This window comes from Bos mutus, chromosome 10 (genome assembly GCF_027580195.1).
Source record: "Bos mutus isolate GX-2022 chromosome 10, NWIPB_WYAK_1.1, whole genome shotgun sequence".
Lineage (NCBI taxonomy): Eukaryota > Metazoa > Chordata > Mammalia > Artiodactyla > Bovidae > Bos > Bos mutus.
This window is the reverse complement of record NC_091626.1, coordinates 12,753,022-12,767,037: the sequence shown is the minus strand read 5'-3', so window position 1 is coordinate 12,767,037 and position 14,016 is coordinate 12,753,022. Positions and strand designations below refer to the sequence as shown.

The 14,016-nt window shown below is 42.0% G+C and overlaps 1 protein-coding gene across 2 annotated transcripts in view; it reads right to left on the bottom strand.

The window, feature by feature from the left end:
- Nucleotides 1-874: 874 nt before the first annotated feature.
- The window catches only part of DIS3L (DIS3 like exosome 3'-5' exoribonuclease), a 32,264-nt gene continuing 19,122 nt past the window's right edge, over nt 875-14,016 (bottom strand). The window contains exons 8-17 of one of the 2 annotated variants that reach the window (XM_070377310.1): nt 13,233-13,402; nt 12,026-12,187; nt 9,878-10,125; nt 8,709-8,801; nt 5,377-5,910; nt 4,465-4,619; nt 4,179-4,357; nt 2,452-2,597; nt 1,557-1,731; nt 875-1,469 (exon numbers count right to left, since the gene is read on the bottom strand). In XM_070377310.1, coding sequence (XP_070233411.1) covers nt 1,164-1,469; nt 1,557-1,731; nt 2,452-2,597; nt 4,179-4,357; nt 4,465-4,619; nt 5,377-5,910; nt 8,709-8,801; nt 9,878-10,125; nt 12,026-12,187; nt 13,233-13,402 — 2,168 coding nt within the window. In that variant the 3' untranslated portion in view covers nt 875-1,163. The remainder of the gene's footprint in view (nt 1,470-1,556; nt 1,732-2,451; nt 2,598-4,178; nt 4,358-4,464; nt 4,620-5,376; nt 5,911-8,708; nt 8,802-9,877; nt 10,126-12,025; nt 12,188-13,232; nt 13,403-14,016) is intronic. The other variant, XM_070377311.1, reaches the window with a different exon arrangement.

Genomic DNA, 14,016 nt, shown 5'->3' with positions numbered 1-14,016 from the left:
CAGGCAATACTGGAGTGGCTTACCATTTCCTTCTCCAGAGATCTTCTCAGACCAGGGATCAAACCCATATCTTCTGTATTGGCAGGCAGATTCTTTACCACTGAACCATCAGGGAAGGTTGGTACCTTACTGGCTAGTTAGTTGGAGAGAAATTTGCAAAGTATCATGGGCACCTCGGGAGGATTCACAGGAGAGCTTGCATTGGTGGAGATGCCAAGGATTGGGAAGAACATGTACAATAATATAGAAATGAAAATCTAGGAAATAAGAGATTTGGGAATGGTGGATATGAGGCTGAAGTGTTAGAAGCACGTGGTGGGAAGACCTAATTGGAGTCTTTCCAGCCTCAGTTTATCAACTTGGTGGAGGGGTAATTATAGACAGTACTATGTTGAGAATCAAGTTTAAATGTTTGTCTGGTTCTTAGGAGATTCCTACGGGGGAGAGGGCAAGGCAAAGCTAATCTTTACGAACTAGGACATGGGAAAGTTGCTTTTTGGGAGAGGGTGTAGACTCGCAAAGTGATGGTGCTAAGTAATAAGTCTCCAGCAAGAGCAAGTCCTGGGCAGCTTATCTGAGGAGTACTCAGCTCAATGAGAGGATGGAAGGGAGGTGTGAGAGAACAGACCTTACCCTGTGCATCCCATCCCACTCCCTAGGCCCCAACCCCAACTGGCGCTGGGGACAGCAGGGGAGACTGAGTCAAATATCAAGTCAAGAGTTTTAAAGTGGACACATGTACAGGACTGAGTCTTACTATCTGAAGGAGACTGAAAAGTTAATCTGGCAGATGTCAGAGGGACCTGTGACCCAAATGGCCCAGTGTAGAAATTACTGGAAAATTAATGCAAAAAAGAACTGATTTGAGACAAGCTGGCCAAAAGTCAGTTCTAGGTTTATTAACAAGACTGGCAACCTGTTTTGCAGAGCCAGGATTCAGTGTTCCAGTATCTGAAAAACCACTTTCCATACTGACCTAATTGCACATAGATGCAACTTAGTGATAAAACATTTCACAAATATGTGAAATATCTACCCAATCTCCTCCCCCACCATCCAAATCAGGGATTGGTGGCACTCAATGGCACAGAAACTTTTATCTTGATGTTGAAGGTAAAACACTCACGGAAGACAAAGTTCTCTTTTAATGAAGTCAGAAGAGTTCATATGCCGTAACTGTTGGAAACGTCCAGGAGAGCTAGATCTCTTATTTCCTCTAGAAGTGTGTACAGGCTTCTTCCCTTCGTTTGGCAGTATTTTTGATAATCTTCAGTGATGTTTACTTTGACTTCTTGAGCAAGCTGAGCCTCCTCCACGGATCTAGTTACTTCTTTCACTAAATCACTCTTTAGCAAGAGGGAACTCTGCTGCAAAAGTTCTGTATCTGGTGTCATGTGTGGTTTATTGCTTATTATTTCAAGCCGTATTGTATCAGAATGGCAACGTGAGGTCTGTACAGATATTCTCACCTATCATAGAGGAGAAAATGCATATTACTAAGTCACATTCTTTGCTGGTTGCATTGAAAGCAATGCTTAATGTAAATACAGACTTACTGTTACATGGTCAAACAAATGGAATGTAACAGATTCCCCTCCTGTCGTGGTAGAGGTGATCTTGTTTTGAAAGCGTTGAAGGGATCCTGGTTTCCATTCAGAATGGCCATCTGGGCCACATGAGACCACTAAACCATCTTTATTTCTTAAATAAGCAGCACCTTTAATCCCAAACCTGAAGTATTGTTAGAATAAAAATTCAGAGATAGTATATTCTTAGTATGCAGATCTTGTATACTTATCGGGAATGCTAGTTTTTCTTACAGCTTAAAAACAACAACAAAAAACTTCCCAAAACAAGAAAAAGAACTTTACATCTGATTCACCTCCAAATATCTACTTCATTGAGCAGACGAAAACAAAATGTTTTGCTAAAGAAAAAAGTAAAACTATCCGATGACTTATACAGAAGTGAGTGAATGCGTTAGTCACTCAGTTGTGTCCAACTTTTTGTGACCCGGATGGACTAGTCCACCAGGCTCCTCTGTTCATGGAATTTTCCAGGCAAGAATACTGGAGTGGGTTGCCATTCCCTTCTCCAGGGGATCTTCCCAACTCAGAAATTGAACCCAGCCAGGTCTCCTGCATTGCAGGCAGATTCTTTACCATCTGAGCTACCAGGGATCTTTTTATACTTATATAATGAATTATATATTACATTATGTACATATGGTAACTTCAAAACAGTTGCTAAAGTAAGTGCTTTAAAGAATGATATCTAATGTACTGACTATACAGTCCATGGAATTCTCCAGGCCAGAATACTGGAGTGGGTAGCCTTTCCCTTCGCCAGGGGATCTTCCCAACCCAGGGATCAAACCCACCATTTCTATACTGTGTCTATATTGAGGTTAACTATGACTTCGTAACAACTTTTGTGTTAGAAATAACATACCTTGGTACAAACACAAGCACACCATTTGTCCTAATTGAATAAATGACCCCATCAGATATGCAACGCTCCTCAGTTTCTGGGTCTTTGTCTTTAAAATACATGCATTGGAAGAGCTCAGTAGACTGCTTCTGAGAATGCTGTGCTGCCTGTAAGAAGCACAACCCCCAAACATGATGATGGGCCTCTTGACACCCCAGAAGAAACGTGATTCATATTCCCAAAGAAACAAATGTCTTTTAAAAAGGCTAGGTTCTAGAAAACCATTAATACAAATATTCTCTATTATTAATTAAATCAATTTTGTAGGACCCTTTATCAATCCCTCAAACATGTCTTAGAAAATTAACTCTTTAAAGAGAACTGCTGCTAAGTCGCTTCAGTCATGTCCGACTCTGTGTGACCCCATAGACAGCAGCCCACCAGGCTCCCCCGTCCCTGGGATTCTCCAGGCAAGAACACTGGAGTGGGTTGCCATTTCCTTCTCCGATGCATGAAAGTGAAAAGTGAAAGTGAAGTCGCTCAGTCGTGTCCAACCCTCAGCGATTCCATGGATTGCAGCCTACCAGGCTCCTCCGTCCATGGGATTTTCCAGGCAGGAGTACTACTTGTTTGTTATTTAAAAGCTGTTTATAGTTCACTCAAGAAGATGAAAAGTACCCAGGTCTATGTCTTACCTGTATTTTTCAAGTCTGTCCTACCAAAATCCTGCTGATGGAAGTGCAAATTAGAACTATATTCTGGAGGGCAATTTAGTAATAGGTATGAAAGTTTTAATTATGCCTGATTTGTGTTAATGTATGGCAGATTTATTTATCTGATTTATTTCACTATAAATTGTAAAGCAATTATCTTCCAATTAAAAACAAAAGCTGAAAGTTTTGTGTACCCCTTTTGATTCAGTAATTCATTATTGCCAGGAATTTATCCAGGCAAAATGTGAGAAGTCTGTAAAAATGTATACACAAGGATGGTTGTAAACTAGACTGCCAGGAACACTGCTGCCTAACCAAACTTTGTGAAATGATGGCAACGTTCTGTAACTGTGTTGTCCCATAGGTAGCCACTAGCCACACGTGTCTATTAAGCATGTGAAATGTGGCTAGTGCAACTGAGGAGCTGAATTTTTAATTTAAACCAACATGAGTAGTGGCTACAAGATTGTTTAGTATCAAACTAGTGTTCTAACTGGATACAGATAATATTAAACATTTAGGCAGTTTGCAATCTGATGTTTAACCAAATGGTCTAGTTCTATCTAAGTTGTATAACGTGGTCAATAGCAACAATATGAAATAAAATACAAAGTAATTTCTGAAATAATGATGTAACTATATTGATATGGTGTGCTATCAATAACATTTTAAGTGAAAAAAGGCCTACTTCAAACAGCAGGTATGACTGGATATTTTTATAAATAAAAAGCATTGTCTAGAATTGTTATTATCTTTGGGTAGTGAGATGATAGACAGTCTTTCACATTTCTACATTTTGCAGGGAAAGAATCTGACTTGTTGAATCTCATAAATCCACATTAAGTATTTCAGAACATTTGTAAATGTATTGAGAGCTACTCAACAAACTTTATGATTTTTCATCTTTCTCATTGATTGGAATAATTCTAGAGTTTAACTTGCTGGAATATATGGTACTTCATTCCACTACACAATAGAGTTGATATTCTGTTAGCAAAAGAGATGATGGGTAAGAGAATTAAAAATCCCTCTTACTCGGTTTCTGTTGTTGATATGTCTGCATAACTCCTCAAGATCTTTGTTGCTGAATAAATTTTCCTGAATTTCCATTTTCTTATCTTTTGAAATGGCTGCCATTAGTAATCGATGTACTATAATATCTGAGTATCTTCTTATTGGAGAGGTAAAGTGAGTATATTTATCTAATGCAAGACCTTAAAAAATAAACCAAAAAATCAAAGTAAACAACAACAACAAAAAACTTTTTTAAACAGTTGGCTCAAGGCTTCGGCCACAAGAGAAGAAAATTGTAATCACTCACCATAGTGATGGAACTCCTCCTCGGCACATGATCCGGTGGAAAAATACAGAGCGTTAGACATGGCCTGTGTAGCCATTGATCGAAGTAACTTGTTGACGATGGGATCGTTGGGGTCATTTGCATTATCCAGAGAATCAGCCAGTGCTTTATTGGACCTGACAAAAAATGGAAAAATTCTTATTTGGTCCCCAGCAATAATTTACAAGTCAACACTCGAGGGGAATGCTTTACTCACCCATAGTTAAATTTATTTGGGACACATTTCAGAGAAGCAACTTTTTTTCAACTACAGAAATCTAACTTGCTTTTGAGATTTAAACACAGAAAATTTCAGAATTCAAATAACATTGTTTTCTGTTTTTGCCACACTGCACAGCTTACAGGATCTTAGTTCCCCAACCAGAAATGGAACCCGGGCCACCACAGTCAAAGCACCAAGTCCTAACCACTGGCTCACCAGGGAATTCCCTCCACTACCTTTCTTAAGTAGTGAAGAATAATGTGCTGAACCTATGAGGTGAAGTTAACGCTCAGTACACAGTGGGTGGCCAGGTACCTTTCGAGTTAAATTCCTAACACCCTTAACTTTAAACATCCTGTATAGGTCAATAAATGAAATTTTTCTTTTTTTAAATCAAGAATTATTGAGCCAAGGACTCCCCTGGGTGGTCCAGCGGTTAAAACTACATCATACTTCAATTCCTGGTTGGGGAACTAAAATCCCCCAAGCCATGCGGGGCAGCCAAAAAGGAAAAAGGAAGCCTCTTTACCTACATTATAGTAAACGAAGAAAAGCTAAGAAGTTTTCTCTTTTTGGTCAAAGATCTGGCTGTCACATTTTATAACCACTGTAAAATACGTAAGTGTACAGTAACCCCTTCCATTTTCCTGCCCCTTCAAAAGAGAAATTACCGTGTATCTATGAAGAAGCCCTTTGCTTTAGCACACTCTCGGAGTTCGGAGAAAAACTCCTGATGTGGAGGAGGGTGTCGGCGCAGCAAGGCTTGATGAGGGAAGCTCTCCCAGATCTTCTTGGCTACCCAGTGGTTGGCCAGGATCATGCATTCAGCCACGGTCTCGTGGACTTCCAGGGGCTGCTTGGGGATGAGGTCGTGAATGTTCTTTTTCTCATCGAGCTGGATGCGAACCTCCACTCCTTCCAGCTCCAGGGCACCGCAGCTGTCTCGCTTGGCTCGGATGTGGCGGGCTATGTCAGTTAGCTTTCTGATCGCCCACACTAACTCCTCCAGCTTGGCTTGTCGGCTCTTCTCATCCAGGTCCTTGAATTCCGGAATATCCTTCACAACACTGAAGTTTCCGTCCAGCAAGTCTTGGGCTGCTTCATAAAACAGTTTGTATGCCGATCGAATAATGGTTCTGCCATACCATACTTTCTTAATTTCATAGGAGGTCTTATCTAATTCCCACATCACGCTTACAGCATACCTGCAAAACCAGTCACATTCATCATTGTTAATTCTACCATTTTTTGAAATGAACAGAACTAGAGCCTAAATGTAACGAAAGAAATGACATTGCTATGGGTTTCCGGTCTGATGTTTCCATCCAACACTGCTGCTAAGGTGAAAGATATTTAAAATTAAAATGAGGTTAGACAAGGTCCTGTGGATCTCTGAGCAAATCTGAAATGAGTTCACACGAACTGTTGCAAGCCCAACTTGATGGTTCTCCATGTTCCTTAGAACAGCACAGCACCGATAGAGTTAAGTCTACTGGGCTCTCTAGCAAAGAGGAGTCAAGCCTTTTGAATGCTACTAGGTAACACTGAACTAGGATATCAGTCTTGATGGCGGGTTCATGAGCAAAAAGTTCACTTAGTAAAGAACGACTTTAGCACGATCACTCTAACATCTGCAACTGACATCAAAAATAGAGCTAATTTCTTAACATGTGAAGAGCTCTTACATACCAACTACTACTAGATCAAGAAAGCAAAAGAGAAAGGGGCAAAAACCATGAAAGAGTTCATAGAACAGGATACACAAACGGCTTAGGCATACAAACAATGACTGTACGCATAGAAGTAAAAATGCAAATCAAAAGCACTTTTAAGATACCATGCTCATTTATCAAATTGGCCAAGATAAAAAAACACAATATATTGTGTTGACAAGGCTGTGGGGAAACTAGCACTCTCATACAGTGATGGAGAATGTAACTGGTATAACCTCTATGGAAGGCGCTTTGCTTTTTAAACACAAATGCACATACCCTTTGACACAGAAATTTCACTTCTAGGACTTTATCTTCCAGAGATGCTGTACTTTTAAAAATGTGAAATGAGCTATAGTCCAAGTAATTCAGTACAGTTTTGTTTATAATAGCAAAAGCTTGGAAGCAATCCAAATTTCCATAGATACAGAACTGTTATTAATATGGAATGATCTCCAAGATACATTGTTAAGTTAAAAAAGAAGCAAGGTCTGAAGAGTACATATATGGTTACCATTTGTATGACAAAGAAAGACCACATGTCCAAATATGTGCATTAGTGCGTGAAATCACAGAAAACTTATGTTGGTCTTTGTCCCTATCTCCTGACACAGGGCTCCTGACACCCTTGTAATTTCCTGGGAGATAGGCATGTCTTGCTCTAATGAGGTGGGCTCCTGGAGGAGGCTGGTCACTAGAAAGACCAAGCCATGATTAGAAGCTTTCAATCCTGCCCCTCATTCTCTCGAGGAGAAGGGCTGAAAATGGAGTTACTAATGGATCACGCCAATGTGATGAAGCTTCCATAAAATCCCCAGTGAGCGAGGTTTGGAGAGCTTCTGGGTTGGTGAACACACGGAGGTGCTGGGAGAGTGGCACCCTGGGCCTAGAAGCTCCGTGTTCCTTCCACATACCTTGCCCTACACAACTCTTTCATCTGGATGTTCACCTGTATCCCTTATCATATACTTTTATACAGTGAACATAAGTAAATTGTTTTGCTGAGTTCTGAGAGCTGCTCTAACAATTAATTGAACCTGAGGAGGAGGTCTGGGTATCTCTGATTTATAGCCAGTAGGTCAGAAGTACAGGTAACAATGTGGACTTTCAACTGGCATCTGAAGTGCAAGGAAGGGGTAGTGGAAAGCTCTAATCCAGCGTCCCCAATCTTCTGGCACCGGGGACCAGTTTCATGGAAGACAGTTTTTCCACAGACCAGGGGTGGACTGGGATGGTTTCAGGATGAGTCAAGAGCAGCAGGGTCCGTGCTATGAGAATCTAATGCCAACACTGGTCCAACAGGAGGCGGCGCTCAGGCGGTAACGCGAGCCATGGGGAGTGGCTGTAAATACAGATGAAGTTTCACTCGCTTGCCTGCCCACTGCTCGCCTAATGTGTGACGGTCTGGTTCCTAACTGGTATCAGTCCATGACCTGGGGGTTGGGGACCCCTTCTCTAATCTACAGCGGGTCAGTCAGAAGCACGGTGACAATCTGGGCCTGTGACAGTGTCTGAAATTGGGGAGAGGGGGACAGCTGTGTGAGACTGAGCCCTTACCCTGTGGAACCTGATGCCGTCTCTGGGGAAGACAGCATCAGAATTGATTAAATTGTAGGAAACCCAGCTGCGGTTGCAGAGAATAGCTTGGTGTGGAGAAAGACATCTGGTGGCGAGCAGTGTCAGATGTAATGTGCCCTCTGTAAAGACAAAGGAGACTTATGGGAAAGAAAGACATAGCAGGGAAGAGCTGGGTGTTTCCCATACAGGAAGGTGGAAAACTGAGAATGCTTTTTTGTTACAGTATTGTATCTAAAAAATACATAAGAAATTGGTAACTGATGCAAAGTGGCAGGTGGGAGCCTTTCACTAAACATCTTTTGGAAGGTGTGAATTTTCAGCTTCAAGGACAGATATAAACTTTAATTACAACAAATAACCACAAAACTCCCTAAGTTCATGATCCTTGTGAAAAACAGCCTCAACCAGGGAACATATATGTACAAAGGGACATACATTTGTTCTTAGACTTTGACTTTAAAAAGTCAACAAGAGGAAGAAGCAGCCTCCCAGCTAGGCAGAAGGAAAGGAGACAAAAAGAAAAGAGGAGTGGAAGGGAAGGGAAGGTGCGAGCAATAAAGCTGCCCCCAAACAGAGGATTGGGGGGGAAAGAAGGGGTGGGAAGGGCGGTGGGAAAGTAGCTTAGAAAAAGGAAGTGGCCACAAGCAAGAGCTACCAGGCATCACAGAAGGACCAGGACGAGTTCTGACGATAGAAATAATGAACCAACTCACCTATCAACGCCTCCCAGGAGGGAGCACACGTCAGCGCTGAGGATGGCGGGCAGCATGTCATAGCGACGGTCCGCTAAGTAGTAAGTGGTGGCCCTGTGAACGACACACGTGCAGGTCCATGACCTTCAGCAGCAAGAGGCAGAACTGCTGACGGCACAGGCTGCGGTGAGGAAATGGCTGAGGGCTCAGCGCCAATTCCCCAAGGCTGCTGCTTTTCAAAAAGTGCAGCAGGCTGGGCAACAAAGCTATGCCCGTGTTCCCACTGTTCTAAGTGATGCCGCTTGGGCTCAATATTCTTCCAGTGATACAAAAGATCTTAGTTGTGTAGGAAAAATTAAAGTGTAACGATCCAGTATTTATAGAAAATAGGATATTACTACATGAAAAATTTAACCCATTTCACTGTAGCATACAACATGTGAAAAGATTTTGTTAAAAAAGGAAAGGCAGGGGCTTCCCTGGTGTCCAGGGGTTAAGAATCACCTGCCAATGCGTGGGACTCAGGTTCAGTCCTTGATCTGGGAAGATCCCACATGCCATGGGGCAACTAAGCCCTTGCAACCTCCCTCAAGAGAAGCCACTGCAAAGAGAAGCCCGCACACTGCAACTAGGGAGTAGCCCCCACTCATCCCAACTGGAGAATGCAGCCAAAAAACAAAGGAAACGTAATTGATCAAGATACTACTTTTCTCAAGGAAAAGGGGAAGTGAAAGTGAAGTCGCTCAGTCACGCCCGATTCTTTGTGACCCCATGGACAGGAGCCTGCACCAAGCTCCTCCGTCCATGAGATTTTCTAGGCAAGAGTACTGGAGTGGGTTGCCGTTTCTGGAAGGATCTTCAGGACTGTTCCCAATTGTGAAATCTTTGTTTTAAAAATCTGAAACTAGCATGGGCTTCCCAGGTGGCACGAGTGGTAAAGAACCCACCTGCCAGTGCAGGAGATGTAAGAGACTTGGGTTCAATCCCTGGGTAGGGAAGATCCCCTGGAGGAGGAAATGGCAACCCTCTCCAGTATTCTTGCCTGGAGAATCCCATGGACAGAGGAGCCTGGTGGGCTATAGTCCATACGGTTGCAAAAAGTCAGACACGACTGAAGTGACTTAGCACAGTTGCAGAACACATTATAGTCACACACACACAATCCCAGTGCTGATTTCTAAAAGCATTACCTTGTCCTAGCTTCAATGTCAATATAGGAGTGTGGTGCTACAAAGTGCGTCACATCTGCAATGTGGACTCCAAGCTCCAGGTTGCCATTATCCAAGGCTCGGACTGAAAGGGCGTCATCCACGTCTTCACAGCCGCTGGGGTCGATGCTGAACACCAGGTGGGTTTTCCTCAGGTCTTCACGTTCTCGTTCCTCTTGCGAACTTACCTTCCAGGGATTTTCCGGTGTGTTGACTGGCATCTCACACATCTGTACAGGGAGAGGCCCAAGATTCAGCAATTCATGCACCAGAAGTTTCCATAAAAACTCTCTAACATTCTCCATGTGACCGCATAGAAACCCCATTCATTACTCATTGTGTGCGTGTGCTAACTCATTCAGTCATGTCCGACTCTTTGCGACCCTACGGACTGTAGCCCACCAGGCTCCTCTGCCCATGGGATTCTTCAGGCAAAAATACTGGAGTAGGTTGCCATTTCCTCCTCCAGGGGATCTTCCCGACCCAAGGATTGAACCCGAGTCTCTTACGTCGCCGGCATTGGCAGGCGGATTCTTTCCACTAGTGCCACCTGGGAAGCCCCTCATTACTCACTAGCTTCTACCTATTTGTTTCTTTTGAGCAATAATTATTTATTAGGTGCCTAATATGTGTCAGGAGCCGTGTGAGGTTCTGGAAAGTCGGGACTCAATAGGAAAGACACAATCTGCATGCCCTTGAGGATTCTACAGTCTGACAGGAAATGTTCCAGAGCATTTACAGTTCCTTTAGTTGTGAGGGTGCGGGCAAGAATGAATGGGTGGCTTATAAAAAGTACAATATCTACCGCATTTTCAAATGATCCATTTGTTTAAATATATTTGAGTTTCTAATTCAAGTCAAGCCCTGAAAAAAATCAACATGTCCCAGATATTAAAAACATATTCCCTTTTTAAAGCAGGATCAATCTTGGGCATTTTTTTCCTGCATTATTACCTATTCAAGCCATCAATTTGCAGTTAAGTAGGCTAAAAAGGAAGAATTCTAGTCCTGTGAAGTCTAATTCATGTTTTATTTTGTTCCAACATTTTCACTAAGCTGTCAAAACAAGCCAACAAATGATTTCAAGATACTAATGTTAAACATAAAATTTTAATAATGTAAGATATTCTAAAGTATTTTTACTATTATAGTTACTATTCTGTCAAAAATTATAATGAAAATAAGAACACCCATATGCTCTTGATGACAATGCAAACTGGCCCAATTTTTCTGGAGGACAACCTGCCTATTCACAGCAAAAGCTATTTAAATTTTTTATGCCCTTTGACTTGGTAATCTCACTTTAAGTATTACATTCCAAAGAAAATGATCAAAAGATTAAAAAAAAGTGATGTTTATGAAACATTTGAAGTAGCACCTTTTATAATACTGAAACATTAAAAATCCCAAATGCTCAACAACTGAGGAAAGCTTAAGTAAACTAGAATACATCAATATAGAGTAATTTGCCATCATTATTAACAGTAAGTAGGCTATGTCAACACATAGAAATAATTTTAAGTGCAAGAAGCAAAAAATAGCCTGTGTGCACTATGAATATAGCTATGCAAGAATAATAAACACAATTTATGAGGATTTTTAACAGATCATAACGTGACAGAAATAGCTGATGCTTTATGTTCACACAATTTTTGTTTTCTGTAAAGGTTACAAAAATGGTTTCATAATGAGCATGATTTTTTTGATACATGGGTCAGAGATGTATACCCAAGAAGCTGCTTCCCACAGCTTTCTGCAGGCCTCTGGTTGAATGATCAAGACAGGGAGCAGAGCCCAGTGGGTCTGTAACAACCAGGTACCCATGTAGTTACGGGGGATGGATGCATACTGATGATAAGATGCTGACATACCATTTGCAAGCACAGTTGGAAACATGTAAAAATCTGAGAGCTATGAGGCTGTAAGAAACTGCACTTGAAGTTGACTCCAGTCTCGTTCAAACACAGAGTTAAAGAGGAATGAACTTCTCCCATTAGCTGTGGTTTAGATAGCAGTTTGTTACACAGTACAAAAATTTTTCTTTCTTACTGACAGAACAACAACAACGGCAGACGAACGAAAAAGCAGAGAATGTCTTTTATCAGACCACAGCACTGGAGCGAGTCTGACCTGAGCTTCGGAGAAGGGGACAACTGAGATGCTGTTCTCCACCAGGATGGTTGCAATTTCCCCTTCCAGATCTCCGATTCTTCCTAGAACACGCACGAAATGTCCATTTGGGTACATAGATGTTGACTCCCAGGAATCGATGCGCACGACCACCCTGAAGTCCTGCACAGAGAGGGGGAAACACGAACCCAGTGTCAGGAGTAAGTGGGTCAATTAGCAACACCAAACAAGGGATAAACAGCATTGAGCTCCATAGACAGTGGCCAATTTATTAATACAAATAACCATCTTCTTCTCTTTTTTTCCTTTTATTGGGTTCTTCCTGTTTTACTAAATGGTCAGATGGCAGGTAAATGCTTAACCCAGTGCTTTGAAGGGAGGCATTACCTCTCTGCACCAAGATGAAAACCTGAGAAAGAGAGAACCAACTGTGACACGTTCTAGTTAACATATGCAGCCCAAGGGAAAAACCCAACTATGCACAGTCCAATTTGTGTGTGTGTTTGGAGTTACTTTCTAATTTCTTAAGACATCTTTTGGCGGGGAGAAGGTAATCAGCGTGAACTGAACCTCACTGCCCCATATTCCAGCAAGCCACAGATACGGAAAGCAGCTATTGCACCTGGCCTCTGAGAGCCTGAGTGAGGCTTCAGGATGGAAAGGTACAGGATGAACAGGTTACTGGCTGGGGACAGCCTGCTTCAGCGTCTCATTTACAAACTACAGAACATCGGGCAAATCAGACTGGGTGATGCCTGCACCCTTTGCCACAGTAAAGGTTAATTTCTAACTTTCTTGTTTATGTCTTCTCTCCGGGGCTCTGTTCCTTTATGGATAATCGATTCTGTGAAGTACCACTATATCATCCCCACAGGGCAGAGCAATCGTATTTCTATATCACTTGCTGGAAGAAAGCTTGTTAGCGTTGGCAAAGTGTATCTATTGGAAGTTTCTGTGTTGGACAGCTGGATAATGAATGTTCTCTCCAGCTGTCCTGCACAGCTCTTTCTAGGACGGTTTCTCTCTGGCCTTCATTTATTAACCAAGGACTACTTAATAGATGATTCTATATATTTAGAATTTTTAGAAAACAGGATCTCGGAATGCCACATGCCATCAATAATTTACCCCTTCTTATGCAAAGAAGTTAACGTTTCCTGGTACTGCTCAAAAGCTGGCAGAGACAAGAGGCGAAGAGAGGGGGTACCTGGAGGGCTTCTGCTTGTTGAGTGCTGATTCGGATTTTGGGAATTCTGTAATCCCAAGGTGTAACTAGGATTTTCTGAGCATTTTTGCCCTGTGACTGGACTTCTTCTATGGATGGAAATGTCACCACATAGTCCCGCCAGTTCTTCTGAAGGATGCCTACCACTCTGCCTTTGGGAAAACAAAACAAAAGAAACCTTCGCTGGTAAGGTGTCACCTAACTGGACTCTGACCAGCTCAGCAGTGAGGAAGAGAACAGGAAATGCAACATCCAATTTTTTCAAGCACATCCACACAACTTGAGAGATGCAAACATTTGCCTTTCTTTTAAGAAGGATGGATCATTTTTTTTTAAGATAGGTAATTTTTAAAATAAACAGTATGCGCCCCCCTCCTTTTTTTTTTTTTTTTGTGGGGTGACTTTTAGAAGCCATTAGTCCCACTTTCTCTTCGGCCCTTACTTCACCAAACTCAGGTTTAGGTATGTTGGGAAAAGTCAATGATTTTCACCTTTTTTTTTTTGACCACAGGGATCTTAGTTTCCTGATCAGGGATTGAATCCATGCCCCCTGCAGGGGAGGCATGAGGTCTTAACCACTGGGCTGCCAGCGAAGTCCCTGATCTTCACTTTTTTAAACCTATGCCTTCTGTTGGGCGTTTTCACTGTCTTGCATTTTCCTACCAGCCAAAATCATTTGGTTCAACATTATTCACAGAAAAAGTATACAAATCATAAGTCTGATACGTAAAACTTTTAATCATCACAGACTGAAGTCAAGAAAAGG